Source organism: Colobus angolensis, unplaced genomic scaffold (genome assembly GCF_000951035.1).
Source record: "Colobus angolensis palliatus isolate OR3802 unplaced genomic scaffold, Cang.pa_1.0 Scaffold49, whole genome shotgun sequence".
Lineage (NCBI taxonomy): Eukaryota > Metazoa > Chordata > Mammalia > Primates > Cercopithecidae > Colobus > Colobus angolensis.
The window spans coordinates 8,394,631-8,412,247 of record NW_012118376.1 but is presented as its reverse complement, the minus strand read 5'-3'; the positions used below and the strand labels follow the sequence as shown (position 1 = coordinate 8,412,247).

Below are 17,617 nucleotides of genomic sequence, written 5' to 3'. Positions count from 1 at the left end.
AGATGGACTGTCACCCCGTCGCCCAGGCTAGAGTGCAGTGGCGTGATCTCGGCTCACTGCAGCCTCCGCCTCCCAGGTTAAGTGATTCTCCTGCCTCAGCCTCCTGAGTAGCTGGGTTTACAGGCATGCGCCACCACACCCAGTTAATTTTTGTATTTTTAGTAAATACTGGGTTTTGTCATGTTAGCCAGGCTGGTCTTGAACTCCTGGCCTCAAGTGATTCACCCACCCCGACCTCCCAAAGTGCTGGGATTACAGGTGTGAACCACTGTGCCGAGCCTGTCTAACTACATCTCAACACAGTAATTCCTCTTCCTCTGTTTGCTCCCCTACCTCCCTCCCTCATCTTGGTCTTTGAATTCTTGCTGACAGTTGCTTTCTTTTTCCTCCTTTTGCCCTCTGGTTGTTTTCATGGGACTCTGCCATGCCTGCTTTAGGTATTATTTTTGAAAACTGTTCCCTTTTAGATTTGACATCACTGTGACTCTTCTCTAAGTTCCTTGACTGTATTTCCTTTTGAGTACTGAAATAGTTTGAGCTGAACTCAGTGTTCTGGTACAGAGAACAGGATGCTAAGGTAAAATTGTGTCCTTTGCTTCCCACAGAAACTTGAAAAAGAAAGCCCATAAAATATTTCCAACATGCAGAAAGTATATAGAATAATAGAACTGAATGCTTGTGTGCTCACTACCTGGATCTATTAAGCGTTAACATTACATTTTGTTATTTTTGCCACAGATTTGAAAAGAATATACCCCTTTAAAACTTTATTTATCTGTTCAAAATGTATTGATGGACATCTTGGTTATTTACATATTTTTACTATTGTGACAATGCTATGTGAGGGTTTCTCTGTGCTCGTAGGCAGGTTTTTTGTAGCCATAGATATCTGTAACACAAACTTCTGGGTGATTGATAAGCAAAACTGTAAGTGATAATCACTTCTGTAATATGTTGACAAATAAATGTTGAAGCCACTTTTAATAACATACATGAAAGCTTTAGTTGAGGAAGAATGCTTTTTGTGTTGGCCATTTAGATGGAAAGATGCTAACTCATGTTACCTTTCATCTTTTGATTATACTAGTATGGCATGCTGTTTTTCAGAACATGCTGTTTGCATGCCTGTAAGGAAAACTGATGGAATATTGGAATTAGTAGCAAAAATTGCTTTCATATGATAATTTAAAAAATATTCATTATATACTTTATTTTTCTTTGGTGGTATTGTTCATTCCTATTTAGAAGTCATCAGCCAAACTTTTATTTATTATTCTTGGTACCATACTAATTTGCGAGCAAGATTTTTTTAAAGCTTTTTATTATGGAAAATTTTAAACACACGAAACTAGAGAAAATAGTACTGTGAACCCTATGTACACATCACCCAGCTTCAATACAGTCGACTTTTCTTTTGAGCAAGGTTTTAAACTGCAGTCTTAACATTAGTTTTATATTTAGAAAGTATTACATCCAGCGTAACAAAATATTAATAACATCCATTTGAAGAGTTATTTTAGTATTTCTGTGAGGTAAGTGGCAAATGTTTAGAGGACTTATTATTATTATTAGACATAAAAGTTATCCTTTTAATACAGTTTTGCAAAATTATGGGTATATTGTGGGTTTCTTCTCTCCATAAGTTTCTCAGGCCAGTAGTCTATCAGGCCAGTCTTCTCTCTGACAGGGAGATTAGATTGTCCATAAGTTTTGTAAAAGTGAGACATAAGCCCTTGAAAATGTTTTGATACAAGAAGTCAGAAAACTCTTTGAAACATTTAGAGGACTTTGTTTTTTAAATGATGTTCAGGGACCAACCCGTAATATCCTCTGGTCACTGTAGTGTTTGTGGGATTCTGGATCAAACACTATAGAAGTCGCTGCACGAGCTGCATCTCATTTGTTTGTCATGTGCTTGGATTCCAGATCGCAGTGGCCATGGGCTACTGCACCGCAGGAGGAGCCTATGTGCCTGCCATGGCTGATGAAAACATCATCGTACGCAAGCAGGGTACCATTTTCTTGGGAGGACCCCCCTTGGTAAGAACATAAGAATGTTGGTTGATAGAAATTAAATATGCATAACATAAAATACACCATTTTAACTATTTTTTTGATGTTTTAAAAAATATTGTGATAAAATATGCATAACATAAAACTTACCGTTGTAACTGTTTTTTCAGTACAGCTTGGTGACGTTTAGTACATTTATATTGTTGTGCAACCATCACTACCATCTATCTCGAGAACATTTTCATCCTTCCCCACTGAAATTCTCCCTATTTCTGTCACCTCTGCCACCTTGGCACCACCATTCTACTTTCTGTCCTTATGAATTTGACTGTTCTAGGTACTTCACATGTAAGTGGAATCATATAATATCTGTCCTTTTGTGATTGACGTATTTCAGTTAGCAAAACGTCTTCATGGTTCTATATTGTAGCAGATGTCAGAGTGTCCTTCATTGTTAAGGCTGAATAATGTTCTGTTGTATGTATACACTGTATTTTGTTTATTCATCCATCAATCGATATTTGGGTTGCTTCCACTCTCAAGCTATTACAAATAATGCTGCTATGAACATGGGTGTACAAATCTCTATTCAAGTTCCTGCTTTCATTTCTTTTCGGTATATACCTGGAAGTGAAATTGTTGGATCATATGGAAATCTATGTGTAGTTTTTTGAGGAATCACTTCATTCCTTTTTATGGCTGAATAATATTCCATTGTATGAATATGCTGTGTTTTATCTATCCATTCATCAGTTGATGGACATTTAGGTTGCTTCTGCTTTCGGTATTATGAATAATGGCGCTTTGAACATATAGGTTTTTGCATGGAAATGTTTTTATTTCTATTGGATATGTACCTATGAGTAGAATTGTCAGATCATCTGGTAGCTATGTTTAACAGTTTGAAAAACTTCCAATCTATCCAATACATGTTTTACATTTCTACCAGCAGCATGTGAGGGTTCTGATTGTTCCACATTCTTGTCAACACTTGTAATTGTGTGTTTGTCTGATGACAGCCATCTTTGTGGGTGTGAGGTAGTACCTCATTTTGGTTTTGATTTGCATTTCCCTAGTGACTAGTGATGTTGCATTTCCCTAGTGACTAGTGATGTTTGAGAGAGTCTCACACTGTTGCCCAGGCTGGAGTGCAGTGGTGTGATCTTGGCTCACTGCAACCTCCACCTCCCAGGTTCAAGTGATTGTCCTGCCTCAGCCTCCCAAGTAGCTGGGATTACAGTTGCATGTCACCACTCCTGGCTAATTTTTGAATTTTTAGTAGAGACGGGGTTTCACCATGTTGGCCAGGCTGGTCTTGAACTCCTGACCTCAGGTGGTATGCCTACCTCAGCCTCCCAAAGTGCTGGGATTACAGGCATGAGCCACTGTACCTGGCCAAGACATCTTGTCATGTGCCTATTGGCCATTCGTATGTCTTCCTTGGAGACATGTCTGTTCAGATTCTTTGCTCATTTTTAAATTGGGCTATTTGTCTTTTTATTTAGTTGTAAGAATTCTATATATGTTCTGAATACAAGTCCCTTATTAGATTTGCAAATATTTTTGCTCATTCTGTGGGCTGTCTTACTTTCTTAGTGATGTCTTCCTTTGAAGCACAAAAGTTTTAAATTTTGATCACATCCAGTTTATGCATTTTTTCTTTTGGTTTCTTGTGCTTTTGGTGTCTTATCCAAGAAGCCTTTGCCTAACCCAAGGTCATGAAGATTTACTCCTCTGTTTTCTTCTGAGAGTTTTATAATTTTAGCTCTTGCATTTGGGTCTGTGATCCATTTTGAGCTAGTTTTTGGGTGTGAGATAAGGAAGGGCTCCAGCATTGCTCTGTATGTGGATCTGCAGTTGTTCCAGAATCATTAGTTGAAAGGACTCTCCTTTCCCCATTGAATGGTCTTGGCAGAAAAAAACTTTTACTTATTTTTTCTTTTACCTCAGCTATACCATTGTTTGACTCAAGATCGATAGCAAGTTAATAAGCTGTTAGGAGAAAGCAGCAAGGTTCCTACAGTGTATTAACTTTTGTGTAAAATGAAGGGAAATATACATTTGTATGCTTGTATATGCATAAAGAAGTTCTAGAAAAGATACAAAAATACTACTTAAAATGTAGAGGAGAGGAAACAGGGTGGAAGAAAGACCTTTGATTTTTTTGAGCTTGAGGCTGGGTGCAGTGGCTCATGCCTGTAATCCCAGCACTTTGGGAGACTGAGGTTGGTGGATCACTTGAGGTCAGGAACTCGAGACCAGCCTGGCCGATATAGTGAAACCCTGTGTCTCCTAAAAAAACAAAAATTAGCCAGGCGTGGTGGTGTGCGCCTGTAATCCCAGCTACTCTGGAGGCTGAAACAGGGAGATTGCTTTAACTTGGGTGGTGGAGGTTGCAGTGAGTTGAGATTGTGCTGCTGCACTCTAGCCTGGGCAACAGAGCGAGACTCTATCTCAAAAGAAAAAAAAAAAAAAAAGAAACAGAAAAGGACAAATATTTGATTTTATTTGCATGAAATATTGAGAATAGGCAAATTCATAGAGGCAGAAAGTAGATTAGTGGTTGCCAGGGACTGGGAGGAGGGTGGACTGGGAGTGACCGCCAATGAGGATGGGGTTTCTTCTGGGAGTGATGAAATTTTCCGGAATTAGGTAGTAGTGATGGTTGCCCACTTTGTGAATGTACTAAAAGCCGCTGAATTGTATGCTTTAAAATAGTGAATTTTATGATATGTGAATTCTATTCCAAAAAGTTTGTTGCTTCAAAAATTTGTCCAAGAATCATCTTTGGTTATGGAATACTAATACAAATTCATTAGAAAGAATGTACTAAATAGAGCTTACATTTTGATGTAAAATAAGTATGTTTCCCAAAAGACTGTTAATTTTTCGTAACTTTTACTAAAGATCAGGTAGGCCTGAAGGGCTGCCATTTCAAATGTAAAAGTCTTAAGGCATTATTTTAAAAGCCTGCAGCATTATTATTGTGATTATTATTATTATTTTAACATGTCTCTTGTATGTGATAGCTGTTATTTGTTAATGAGAGGAAAATGCACTCAAAATTTACCTTTGTATAGTAAAAGGTACAAACTTTCATGGGCCATTCTTGTTTATCTTTTGACTAGAAAATGAGTAAATATATGGCTACAATTGGAAAACATCTTTTTGGAAATATAGGCAGATCATAATAGTGGAATAACATGAAGGGTTTTAGGGAGAAGAGTTTGTCTAAGGGTCAGTAGTTACAATGTCCATTCAGTTAACTTGTACATTATAAAGAAGCCACTTGGCAGCCAGGGAAGCCTGAAGTTCTGTTGGAGAACTGGACCCCATCCAGCAATCCACCTTTGAAAAACTGCATTCAGGGGGAGAAAAAAGCAGTAGCAGCAGCCTCATCCTTTAGAGAATTCTAAATTCTGACACATGTTTGACTGAATGTTGAGAAAGGGCTTTGAAGGGTTTGCACATAGTGTGGGGTGTAGTTGCTGTAGCTTTTAGTAACTTAGAGTGGTTGAAAAAAATGGATAGTAAGACAAGTTTTTGAAGGAGCTTTTTGTTCTCCTGTCTTTTGTTTATCTTTTGAACTTGTCATTTAGTCGAATGAGCTGTTTTAATTTTCTCTTTGACTTCTATCATTTTTTCACCTATCACACTATCAAACGTGGGTGTTCAATAAATATTAACTGATGACAAATTCTTATTTTTTTTTTGGTTGATATTAGTCAGATCCCTGAAAATAAATATAATTTATCTGTTGTTTATTCCTTTTTGCAACTTTAAATATCCAGACACCTCTTATAATTTGTTATTGTCTGGACTGATGTTATTTTACACTGAATGTTTTGGAAGGAAAAGAACCAATAATTCAGTTCTGGGGGTGGAATAATTGGAGGTGAAAATTTTAACTAACTCTCTCTGCAGAAAGATATTTTATTTAAGACAAAGCTTTTGATGTAGTGAGTAATAAGTTGTTTCTATGCTGTATTTTCTTTTCTTTTTAATTTTTTTTTCAGGGCTTCCCTCAGGAAAGACTTTCTCTTTACCTCCAACCTCTCTGTGCTATATTTTAGATTAATGTTCATTATTCTAATGAAAGCTTTTCCTATTTGAGTTGATTAATTTGTTTCTTTTTCTTCAGAGAGGTAGGAATCAATAAATAATTCCTAAGGGTTTGGATTGGCATTTAGCCTTAAATTATTTTTCTTTCTTTTTCCTGGTAGAATTTCTCTGGCTGTAATTAAGTTATTCTTAATTTATTACTAGGGTTTCTTTCTTTTTGGCCACATTCTGCTAGATCTTAGGTTTAGGTAATCTTGGAGATTTTTTTCCTACCTCTCTTTCCTAGGCAGAGTTTGTGATAGTAATTGGAATTTTTCAGCATGTTATTAAGTATTCAAAGATGAATAAATCACAGTTCCTGCCATCAAGGAATTCACAGCATAGAGGAGATGACAGACATACATGCACATTACTGAACTACATTCTGACACATGCCATGTTGGAGGTGTAAGTACAATGCCCTTGGACCGTGGATAGGTAGGCAGTCCTCCATTAATACCATGGAGAAGGCCTGGGCAGGTCAGGAAAGCTGCAAAGAGGAGGCAACTTGAGGTGGGACTTGAAGGGTAAGTGGGAATTCGTCAGATAGGTGAGAAGAAGAGATCGCAGGCAGTGGGAGGAACACACACACAGACACAAAGGCTTGACCACATGTGTCAGGGCAGCATGACGTAGGGAAAGAGGATGGCCTTTCAGGTCTTTCAGGCTGGAAGCTGGAAACGTGCGGGCTCAAATTATACTCCATTGCTTGCTGTGGACTGTAAGCAAGTTCTTGGTGACTCTGGGCTTAGATTTTTCACCTGTAGAGTAGAGATAATAGTCTCCAGGTTTCCTAGGTGCATGGAATGAGAAAGCACAGTCTTCTTTAGTTCTATGGAAGAAAAAGTGTAGGTACAGTCAGGTGAGGAGATGCGCATGTTGGGGAAGCATTTTTATATCTCTGATGGACCAGTTTCACTGATGATTTTTATCCTTGTTGTAGGTTAAAGCGGCAACTGGGGAAGAAGTATCCGCTGAGGATCTTGGAGGTGCTGATCTTCATTGCAGGTGAAACAGAATGGTTGTTTCTTTCCAGGATTGAGTGTCATTTTGTTTGTTAGTTTGTTTAAAAGAAGTTTTACATATTTGTTTCGGGTGCTGAACTTGCCAGACCACACCACAGTTTATTTGTTCTTGATCTGCTGGTTTAATGTTCAATTCTTTGAACTGTAGAGTTGCATTTCCAAGCTAGAGCATCAGCCAAGAAGGAATGGAGAGACAGGTTTCTTATTTATTTAACAGACATTCATTGGGCACCTGTTATGTAGCAGGCACTGTTCTGGGTGGCTGAAAAAAGAAGTTAGATGCCATCTTTGACCTCCAGGGCCTTATATTCTAGTCAGGGAGGTGGGCAATCGCAAGTAATTGCACAAAATTATGTAAATGTGGCTGATAAGTGATAAGGCTTACAAAGGAGAAGAGGGAGAGCATAGAGGAGGTGGGTCTACCCTGGGGTGTGCAGGTAAATGTTTAGTAACTGGTTCTCTGGGGAGGAAAAAAGCCCCGATTTGTGGCATTTGCCAATTTCTGTGGTATGAGTGATCCCGCCCTGGCTGATTTCAAGCTGCCGACACGATGCCTCTATGTGGAATCAGACACAGATGCACGTAGTTGGCTCTTGTGAGTTAGGTGTGAGCTGGCTTCATCACATCATTGGCCTAACCATGTTAGATTAGAGTGCAGGGGTAACAAGATCCTCTACCTTCTAGAATGTTGTCAGAAGTAAATGAGATACAATACACGTGGATTGCTTTAGAATGAAAGTATACCAGCCGGGCGCGGTGGCTCACGCCTGTAATCCCAGCACTTTGGGAGGCCGAGGCGGGCGGATCACAAGGTCAGGAGATTGAGACCACAGTGAAACCCCGTCTCTACTAAAAATACAAAAAATTAGCCGGGCGCGGTGGCGGGCGCCTGTAGTCCCAGCTACTCAGGAGGCTAAGGCAGGAGAATGACGTGAACCCGGGAGGCGGAGCTTGCAGTGAGCTGAGATCCGGCCACTGCACTCCAGCCTGGGCGACAGAGCGAGACTCTGTCTCAAAAAAAAAAAGAATGAAAGTATACCTGCTTTTGATAAGTTAGCTATAAATGTTGATTGCCATTATGATTATTTTCTTGTTTATCATCATAGTTGCTCAATAAAGGTTTTAGACTTTTTTTTTTTTTTTTAGGAGTAATTGGGAAACAATTGAGGAGGGGTATTTTTGGTTTTCAGTTTTTTATATTTTTGTTTTTATTTTTTGTAGAAACAGATGTCTCACTGTATTGCTCAGGTTGGTTTAAAACTCCTTGCCTCAAGCAGTCCTCTTGCCTTGCCCTTCCAAAGTGCTGGGATTACAAGAGTGAGCCACTGCGCCTGGACTAAATTTTTAAGCAGTTTGACTGTTTTAAAAAAGTAAAGCTGTAGGCAATTAGCTGTATTAGGTTAAGGGTGTAGATTCTGGAATTTAACTTCTATTTGCCTCCCCTGTTACCCTTGGGACTTAGACAAACTGCTTACCCTCCTTGAGTCTCATTTCCTCATAAAGTGAAAATTGTGAATAGTGCCTGCCTCATAATACAGCATCTACTATATAACTCTGTTACTGTTATTCATAATATTCATAATAACCTGTTTAAATTTGTGAGGAAATGATTGGGGGTGATGAATTTTTTTTTTTTTTTTTTTAGAAAGTACCATGAAATTTATTAGTCACAGGCTGCTCTGTGTTCTCTCAAATGCATCTTTATACCTCTCTTAAGTCATCCTTAAGAGCTAATTTGACACAAAGACATATATACAGTGTCTCATTAAAGGTTTTCCTTTCCTGCTGTTTTGGTAAATACTAGACAGTTTTCATAAAAAAGCATTTTATTTTAAATTTTTACTGATTTAGAAGCTGTTCCTTCTTCTATTTGACTTCTGACAGTGTAGTTAGAAGTCAGCATTTATAATTGGTATTATGTATGAAGCATTTAAAAGATATGGTCAGTCATAAAAATGATAAAATGTTGTATTAAATTAAAGAAACTGAAAAAGATCTACCATTTGCGAGGCATCTGTGGGCCATGAAAAGGAGTAAACATGGTCTCTGCTTTTACTCAGTAACTTCCAGTCCGAAAGTACAGTGTCATGAAATCACTGAGAGCCTAGCTCTAAGATATGTCTCCCAAGGAGTTTGGTGTTTTCCCAGGCAAGCCATAAAAATTTAGATTGCAGCAGCTTAGTCCTTACTCATAAAATGAACAAATGCTATTATTTTCTGGTATGTATCTATGACTTTATAGATTTTTAAATACTTTATTAGAAAGTCATAGTTTATCTACATCTGAAATAACAGGCCATCTAATTGGGACAGGACTAATAACCAGAGCAAGTCCGTACGTCATTCACTGCACTTGAAATTGAACAGGAACTTCCATGGCCCCTGCCATGGAACCCTTTTTACCAGTTCCGATTTTTACCCATAATCCAAGGGCCAATGTGTTCAAGCCTTTTCATTTGTTGCCTGTGATGGCTTACTGTCAGTGTAACTTCTAGGGAGAGGGCTCAGAGTTCTCTCAGAAATGAGAGGCCAGAGTTGGCATCTCCATTAGGAGCTCAGTTATGTACACAGTTTATGCTGTAACCAACTACGTCATGAAAGCATGCCATCTGTGGTTGGCTTTCATCACACGCAATTGTGCTTAAGGTACAGGGGATGAGTACTTAATAGAAGCCTTTGTCAGCAGTGCCCTTTGGTGTGGCAGAGGAAGGTTCAGGTTAGAAAATAGAAGGCGTGAGTTCTTCTGCAGCTACTTGTGGTCTTAGGTCAAAGTACTTAACTTATGCATACTTTTCCTGTTTGTAAAACAAAGGGAATACAGTTTTACCAGGGTTCTTAAAAGGACTACTTAAGAGGACATTTATTAAAGATGACAAATTTTTTAAGCGTTTTAGAAGTAAAAGTGCTGTCATCTTTAGATGAGAGAAGAGACTTGGGACTTAAGATATTTAATTCTTTTCCTTTTCCCTGTTCTGACGAATTTAGTTTGCTTATTCTGTAGAAAGTCTGGAGTAGGTGACCACTATGCTTTGGATGATCATCATGCCCTTCACTTAACTAGGAAGGTTGTGAGGAATCTAAATTATCAGAAGAAATTGGATGTGAGTACGATATGTTCTTGTATCTTTTATTTTCCTGAAATGCATTTAGACTCACTGCACCTTGAAATCATGTCTTTAAACAGGTTAACATGATCTGTATTTCTGCAGGTCACCATTGAACCTTCTGAAGAACCTTTATTTCCTGCTGATGAATTGTATGGAATAGTTGGTGCTAACCTTAAGAGGAACTTTGATGTCCGAGAGGTATGTGAAAGTGGAACTGTGAGCTTTTTGACCAACTGTGAGTCTCTTTGTATGTGTATCTATTTTCAAAGCTAAAGTTTGTTAAGATATGTTCATGCCTAGAAATAGATGTGGATCTCAGTAAGGAGTGACATATGTGGCAATGATACCTTTCCATACTGTAGACATCATTGGTACAGAGTAAATACTAAAAGAGGGGAGTGGGGGACCTCAATGATTGGAGAGTTTTCATTGCGCAAAGTGTGATTTGGTCATAAGTAAGACTCCATGTCCTGTGCACATTACGAATGATGTAAGGCAGCTTAACAATTGTCAGCTATTTCTTTTCATTGTTCTTATTTTGGGAAATGGATGAAATGTCAGTAAGTTGTTGGAAGAAAAAGCATACCCTTTTAGATCAACATGACATTTGCAATGATTAGACCTGATTACAGTTGAAAAAGTTGCTATGGTTACACATCGTCGACATAGTGTTCTGTAATTTAGATGGACAACTTTTAGGGTTCAGAGCATATAGTCTTTTATTTTGTTCAGTATCCATAGTTGGCAGAGTAGTTTTTAAATTAGGAAATTAATATCAAATTCTTGAAGGGGTGGCCTGCCCCTCCACACCTGTGGGTGCTTCTCGCTAGGTGGAACGAGAGACTTGAGAAAAGAAATAAAGACACAGAGACAAAGTATAGAGAAAGAAAAGCGAGGCCCCAGGGGGCCAGTGCTGTGCTTCCAGAGGACCCACACTGGCACCGGTCTCTGAGTTCCCTCAGTATTTATTGCCAAAAAGATAAGGGAGTAAATCAGCAGTAAGGCATACAGATACACAGAGATGTTGCATTTTCCCAGGGATGGGCAGGAGACAGATGTTTTTCTTTTACTGAGATTTAAGGGAATGGTACTGACCTTCAACCACAAGCAGGCTTTAAACATTTGCCTAACAAAGCACATTCTTACAGCCCAAAATCCTTTCAACCTTAATTAGCACAGCGATGTTTCTAGCAAGGACAAGATTGGGGGTAGAGTCACAGATTAACAGCATCTCAAATACAGAGCCAAATGGAGTCTCTTAAACTTACTTCTATCTATAATAACACAGTAACAGGCTGACCTCTCTTTTTCCCCACAAATTCTGTGCTGGAAGTTTTAATATTTCAAATTATATTTTCCCCTTGACTATAAATTATATATTAGTTGTGAAAAATATGGAAAATACAGAAAAGAAAAAAATTAAATTGCAGGTAATTCCACCCTCTAGAGAAGGTGGCTAATATTTGGATGTTTTAGCTTAATGTGTATATACACACATTTTTATGTAGTTGAGATAGTGCATATGTATTTTTTTATCTTACTTTTTCTAGTTTAAATTATAAACATTTCCCCATGTCTTTAGAAATTCTTCATGAAATATTTTCTACGGCTAGATCTTAATTCCCATAATAGTACTTGGCAACATGGGAAGTAATCAGTAACTATTTTCTGACTGCATTGATGGATGTAACGTTCTGTTGTATGGATTTATTTAGGCAATACCCTAGCATTGCTAGTGGGTCTTAAATCCTGGATTTTATTGAGCTTCAAGTGATACGTCACTTTAGCAAAGGTGACTTAGTTAATTGTAAATTTTTAAATTAGGTTTTTAGTTTGACTTTTAATTAATTATAAGCATAGAAAAAAATGGTACTTAAATTCTGACATACTTGAAAAATGTGTTGGGCCAGGTGCGGTGCCTCATGCCTGTAATCCCAGCACTTTGGGAGGCCCAGGCAGGCAGATCCCTTGAGTCCAGGAGTTGGAGATCAGCTGGCTAACATGGTGAAACCCCGTCTCTACCAAAATTACAAAAATTATCCTGGCGTGGTGGCACGTGCCTGTAATCCCAGCTCCTTGGGAGGCCGAAACAGGAGAATTGCTTGAACCTGGGAGCAGAGGTTGCAGTGAGCCGAGGTTGCACCACTGCACTCCGGCCTGGGTGACAGAGTGAGACTTTGTCTCAAATAAATAAATAAATAAATAAAAGTAAATAAATAAATTACAAAAAATGAGTTGTTCCAGATAGTAAAGTTCTTTAGTTGGCTAAGAATTCACCCTTTTTCGCGTAACCACTTTTTCATTTATCTACAGTATTTATTGAGTATTTGTTCTATTCAGGGGTTGTTTCAGGTGCCAGGCATACAGAAGCGAACAAACGAATAGATACAAATACATGCCTTCATGTTGTTTTCATTTCATTTTAATGGAAATCTTTTTAAAAAATAGACTTTTCTTCTTCTTCTTTTTTTTTTTTTTTGATGGAGTCTGGCTCTGTCACCCAGGCTGGAGTGCAGTGGTGCAATCTCGGCTCACTGCAAGCTCCGCCTCCTGGGTTCACACCATTCTCCTGCCTCAGCCTCCCGAGCAGCTGGAACTACAGGCGCCCAACACCACGCCCGGCTAATTTTTTTGAATTTTTAGTAGAGACGGGATTTCACCATGTTAGCCAGGATGGTCTCAAACTCCTGACCTCCTGACCTCGTGATCCACCCGCCTAGGCCTCCCAAAGTGCTGGGATTACAGGCGTCAGCTGCCGTGCCCAGCCGGGGGTAGAACTTTCAAAATGAAAGTCAGTCCTCTCAAACCTGACTACTGCTTTATTAACTAAGTTTATGTAATGCTTTATATCCGTAGTTGTCATTTCACAGTATTCGTAGCATCTTCACCAGGAGTATATTCTATCTCAAGAAACTTCTTGTTTTGCTAATTCATAAGAAGCAGCTCCTCATCTGTTCTAGTTTGAACATGAAATTGCAACAGTTCAGTTACCTCTTCAGACTCCACTTCTAACTGTAGTTATCTTACTAATTCCACCATATCTGACGTGACTTCATCCATTGAAATCTTGAGCCCCTCAAAGTTACCTATGAGGGTTGGAATCAACTTCTTCCAGTATCTTTAATTTAATTAAATATCCTTAATGTTGATATTTTGACCTCCTCACATGAATCGTGAATATTCTCAATGGCATCTAGAATGGCGAATCCTTTCCAAAAAGTTTTGGATTTACTTTGCCCAGATCTGTCAGAGGAATCACTATCTATGGGAGCTATAGCTTGTGGAAATGTATTTCTTTTTTTTTTTTTTTTAGACGGAGTCTTGCTGTGTCACCCAGGCCGGAGTACAGTGGCCGGATCTCGGCTCACTGCCTTGGGTTCTGTCTCTTGGGTTCACGCCATTCTCCTGCCTCAGCCTCCCAAGTAGCTGGGAGTACAGGCGCCCACCACCACTCCCGGCTAATTTTTGTATTTTTAGTAGAGACAGGGTTTTACCATATTGGTCAGGCTCGTCTTGAACTTCTGACCTCAGGTGTTCCACCTGTCTGGCCTCCCAAAGTGCTGGGATTACAGGCATGAGCCACCATGCCCGGCCCAGGAAATGTATTTCTTAAATAATAAGACTTAAAAGTAAAAATGACTCCTTGATCCATGGGCTGCAGAGTGGATGTTATAATAGCAGGCATGAAAAGAACACTCATCTCTTTGTGCATCTCCATCAGAGTCTTGAGTGACCAGGTATATTGTCAATGAGCAGTAATATTTTGAAAGGAATCTGTTTTTCTGTGTAGTAAGTCTCAACAGTGGCCTTAAAAATTCATTAAGCCATGCCACAAATACATGTGCTGTCATCCAGGGTTTGCTGTTATGTTTATAGAGCACAGGCAGAGTAGATTTAGCATAATTCTGCAACTTAAAGTCACCAGCTGCATTAGCCTTTAATGAGAGAGTAAGCGGTCCTCTGAAGACGTGCACTGACTTCTCTCCAGCTATGAAAGTCCTAGGTGGCATCTTCTTCCACCAGAAGGCCGTTCCATCCATACTGAAAATCTGTTGTTTAATGTAGCCACCTTCATCAATGATCTTAGCTAGATCTTCTGGATAATTTGCTGTAGCTTCTATAATACATCAGCACTTGCTGCCTCACCTTATACTTTTGTGGTACAAACGGCTTTTTTTGTTTTTTTAAACCTCATGAACCAATCTCTGCCAGCTTCAAATTTTTCTTCTGCAACTTCACCTATGCAAGCCTTCAGGGAATTGAAGAGAGTTAAGACCTTGCTCTGGATTAAAGGGAATGTTGTGAGTGGCTTGATTTTCTATCCAGACTACTCAAACCTTCTCCATCTCAGCAACAAGGCTGTTTTCACTTTCTCAACATACGGATTTTTTGTGAAGATAAGTGAATGTATTTTATGTGGCCGGGTGGTGTTAATTGTAATGCAAATACAACATAGTTTTTCACTAAATGGCCCTAGATTGCTGTGCCTTTTGAGCGGTATCTCTGTGTGGAAGAATGATAGTTGTTATGGGTTAATTGCTTGTTAAAGGTACAATTTTTAGCGGTATATAGCACCCAAAACAGATAACTGTGACATTCCCATTATATTATTGGATTTTTTAGGTAAAGAAGTAAAAAATAATTCAGAGTAAACTTTTCCTTGATAGGAGAGAAAGATGTTGGGAAGCATTCACTCAGTTTTCAGCCTTTGCATCATACAAAACAAGCTTTTGATTGATGTGGCAAACAGAAAAAGGGAAGTGCAAACTATGTAGGAAAATAGTATGTATCCTCTAAAATAGTTTCTGAAGTTGAAAATAGGCTTCATGTTTAGAATTCCTTACAGTAGTCCTGATATATAGTGATAAGCCCCAGGGATAAACTATTCAGCAGTTTCTACTCCTTTGTACATATGTGGATGATCCTTCAAGTATAACAGATTCAGAATCAATGAGTCTTTATTAAGGGCTTAATAATAGTGATAGCTGCACTTTAATGAGAGCCTGGCAGTATGCTTTAGTTAGCACTTTATTTTTATTTCTTACTTTTTTATTTTTCTTTTTTCTACCCTGTTAACTGATAGCGCTGTTTTTTTTTTTTTTTTTTTTTTTTGAGATGGAGTCTCGCTCTGTCGCCCAGGCTGGAGTGCAGTGGCCGGATCTCAGCTCACTGCAAGCTCCGCCTCCCGGGTTCACACCATTCTCCCGCCTCAGCCTCCTGAGTAGCTGGGACTACAGGCACCCACCACCTCGCCCGGCTAGTTTTTTTTTTTGTATTTTTTAGTAGAGACGGGGTTTCACCGTGTTAGCCAGGATGGTCTCGATCTCCTGACCTTGTGATCCGCCCGTCTCGGCCTCCCAAAGTGCTGGGATTACAGGCTTGAGCCACCGTGCCCGGCTAGCGCTGTTTATCCTTTTTTTTTTTTTTTTCTAATTTTTTATTTCTTGCTGAAAGGAATAGTTAGCATTTTTTCCTTTTTTTTTTTTTTTTTTTTTGTAACACATGAGGAAACTGAAGCTTAGAGAATTTTCTAGTTTCTCAGTGGGAGAGCTGAGAGTCAGAGCTGGCTTTTCATCTCAGCATGATTTTTGTAGGTTCCTACTTTCTTACAAGTAGATCATATCTTCACAGCTCTTCTGTTCCATCATTCCAGAAGTGAGAACTGAGACTCAGAGGGGTGAAGTGACTTACTCCAGGGCACACCAGTCATACATGGTACCTTAGATTGGAGCCTCTGTCTTCCGACTGTGAGCCCTGTCTCTACCTATCTTTCTGATTGCATCCCTGAACCTCTGCCGGTGCATTCGAACAGTCCTTGAAGCTCTAAGTCCAGCAACCAGCCCTTGGAGCCTTCCCTGCTTTTCTTGCATACAGCATGGTGCTGTTGCTTGTATAGTGAAGTATAAAATCAGAACCCAGAATGACTTCAGGGCATTAACCAGTCATGTCAAATGAAATTCTAGTGAGATTTTCTGTGTAGTGTAAAATGTTGTGAAAGTGACAAATTCACTGTGAATTGTTTTCCTATAAGTAACTTTAATACAAAAATTCTTTTGTAATATAATTTCTGAAGGCCATTGTTGTTTTTCCTCTTAGGTCATTGCTAGAATCGTGGATGGAAGCAGATTCACTGAGTTCAAAGCCTTTTATGGAGACACATTAGTTACAGGTATAAAGGTGAAGAATTGAAAATATGAACATTTTCTGCTGCTTTGAAAATCAGGAATCTCTTGTCTCAAGACTTTGATACACTTGGCATGGGCTTTGTTGTTGAGAGCACTACAAATGTGTGAGCCAGTTTTCAAAAGGAGCTGCTTTATAAAGCCAAATTTGTAGCTTAATGGCTTCATGGATCCAAATAGTTTAAAATGGTAATAGCCAGATGCTGTGGTGTGGGTCCCTATCTGTGACTTTGTGACATTAGTTGTATAAAAAGGTTCTTATAGTAAAATTAGTAGAAAATACTTGTAGTTCTTTTTGTTTTTCTGGATAACAATAATTATTTTGAAAATTTCAGCGCTGTTTCCTTTGTTCTTCAATGTCCAGTTCGACGAGGAAGTTTTATATTGTGTTTAGCTTCCCAGAAGGATATAGAGTGAATTAAACCTTCTCACAGCCTCTGTGCAGGTCTTAAGCTGATTCATGCAGACACTAGATTGAGAATTCAGTATATCATGTCAGGAAAAACAAAATAAGGATGTTTATAAAAGTTTTTTTTTTAATCTAAAGTGTTTAGTTCATAGGCCTTTGAAGAAGTTTTTGAGGTAGATGCTGGACCCATAATAATCTGTTTAGGACAAATGGAAGAACAAATTTTATGAATTTCACTTGGTCATAAAAAACTTGAAAATATAATAGTTAGTCAAAGGTAATATCAGGGTAGGAAAAAGCTAGCTACAGAAATCCAAACTGCAAATATACATTGAGGCTTAAGGATAAATCACAGTACTTTGTCCTAGTTTGATTTGTGAACAAAAGAAGGGTTCACACTGGGAGTAGAATTTATGTTTTTGTACTTAGGTGTTTAAGTGATTAAAAGCTTTTTGTTTGATATATAGACAGGATTTGTCACCAAATTGTTCAGAATGTAACAGTCATTGTGTAGCAGTTTAAAACAAGTCAAAGCCGTTTCTGCTTTCTCTAAAGATGGATGGGCTGTCTTTGTCATCTGCTTTTATGGATTTGCCTCCTACTTGCTAAAAGCCCTGTGGCACTCTTGTCCCCTAGAATACACACCTGGTTTCTTCCATCTTTTGACTGTACTGGAATTCAAATACATTTAGAGACAGAGAAGGGGAGTGAGAAGGAGAAGAAGGGAATGAGAGGCTGGTGGTGGGGGGCGGGGGTGGGGGTGGCAGATAAGAAGGGTGG

General features: G+C 38.8%; 1 protein-coding gene across 1 annotated transcript in view; it reads left to right on the top strand.

Annotated features, from left to right (window-relative positions):
- Window positions 1-17,617, top strand: part of MCCC2 (methylcrotonoyl-CoA carboxylase 2 (beta)) — a 71,339-nt gene that overhangs the window by 37,006 nt on the left and 16,716 nt on the right. The window contains exons 7-11 of the mRNA XM_011959297.1: window positions 1,927-2,040; window positions 7,058-7,122; window positions 10,141-10,240; window positions 10,349-10,444; window positions 16,343-16,415. Of these exons, the coding sequence (XP_011814687.1) occupies window positions 1,927-2,040; window positions 7,058-7,122; window positions 10,141-10,240; window positions 10,349-10,444; window positions 16,343-16,415 (448 nt within the window). The remainder of the gene's footprint in view (window positions 1-1,926; window positions 2,041-7,057; window positions 7,123-10,140; window positions 10,241-10,348; window positions 10,445-16,342; window positions 16,416-17,617) is intronic.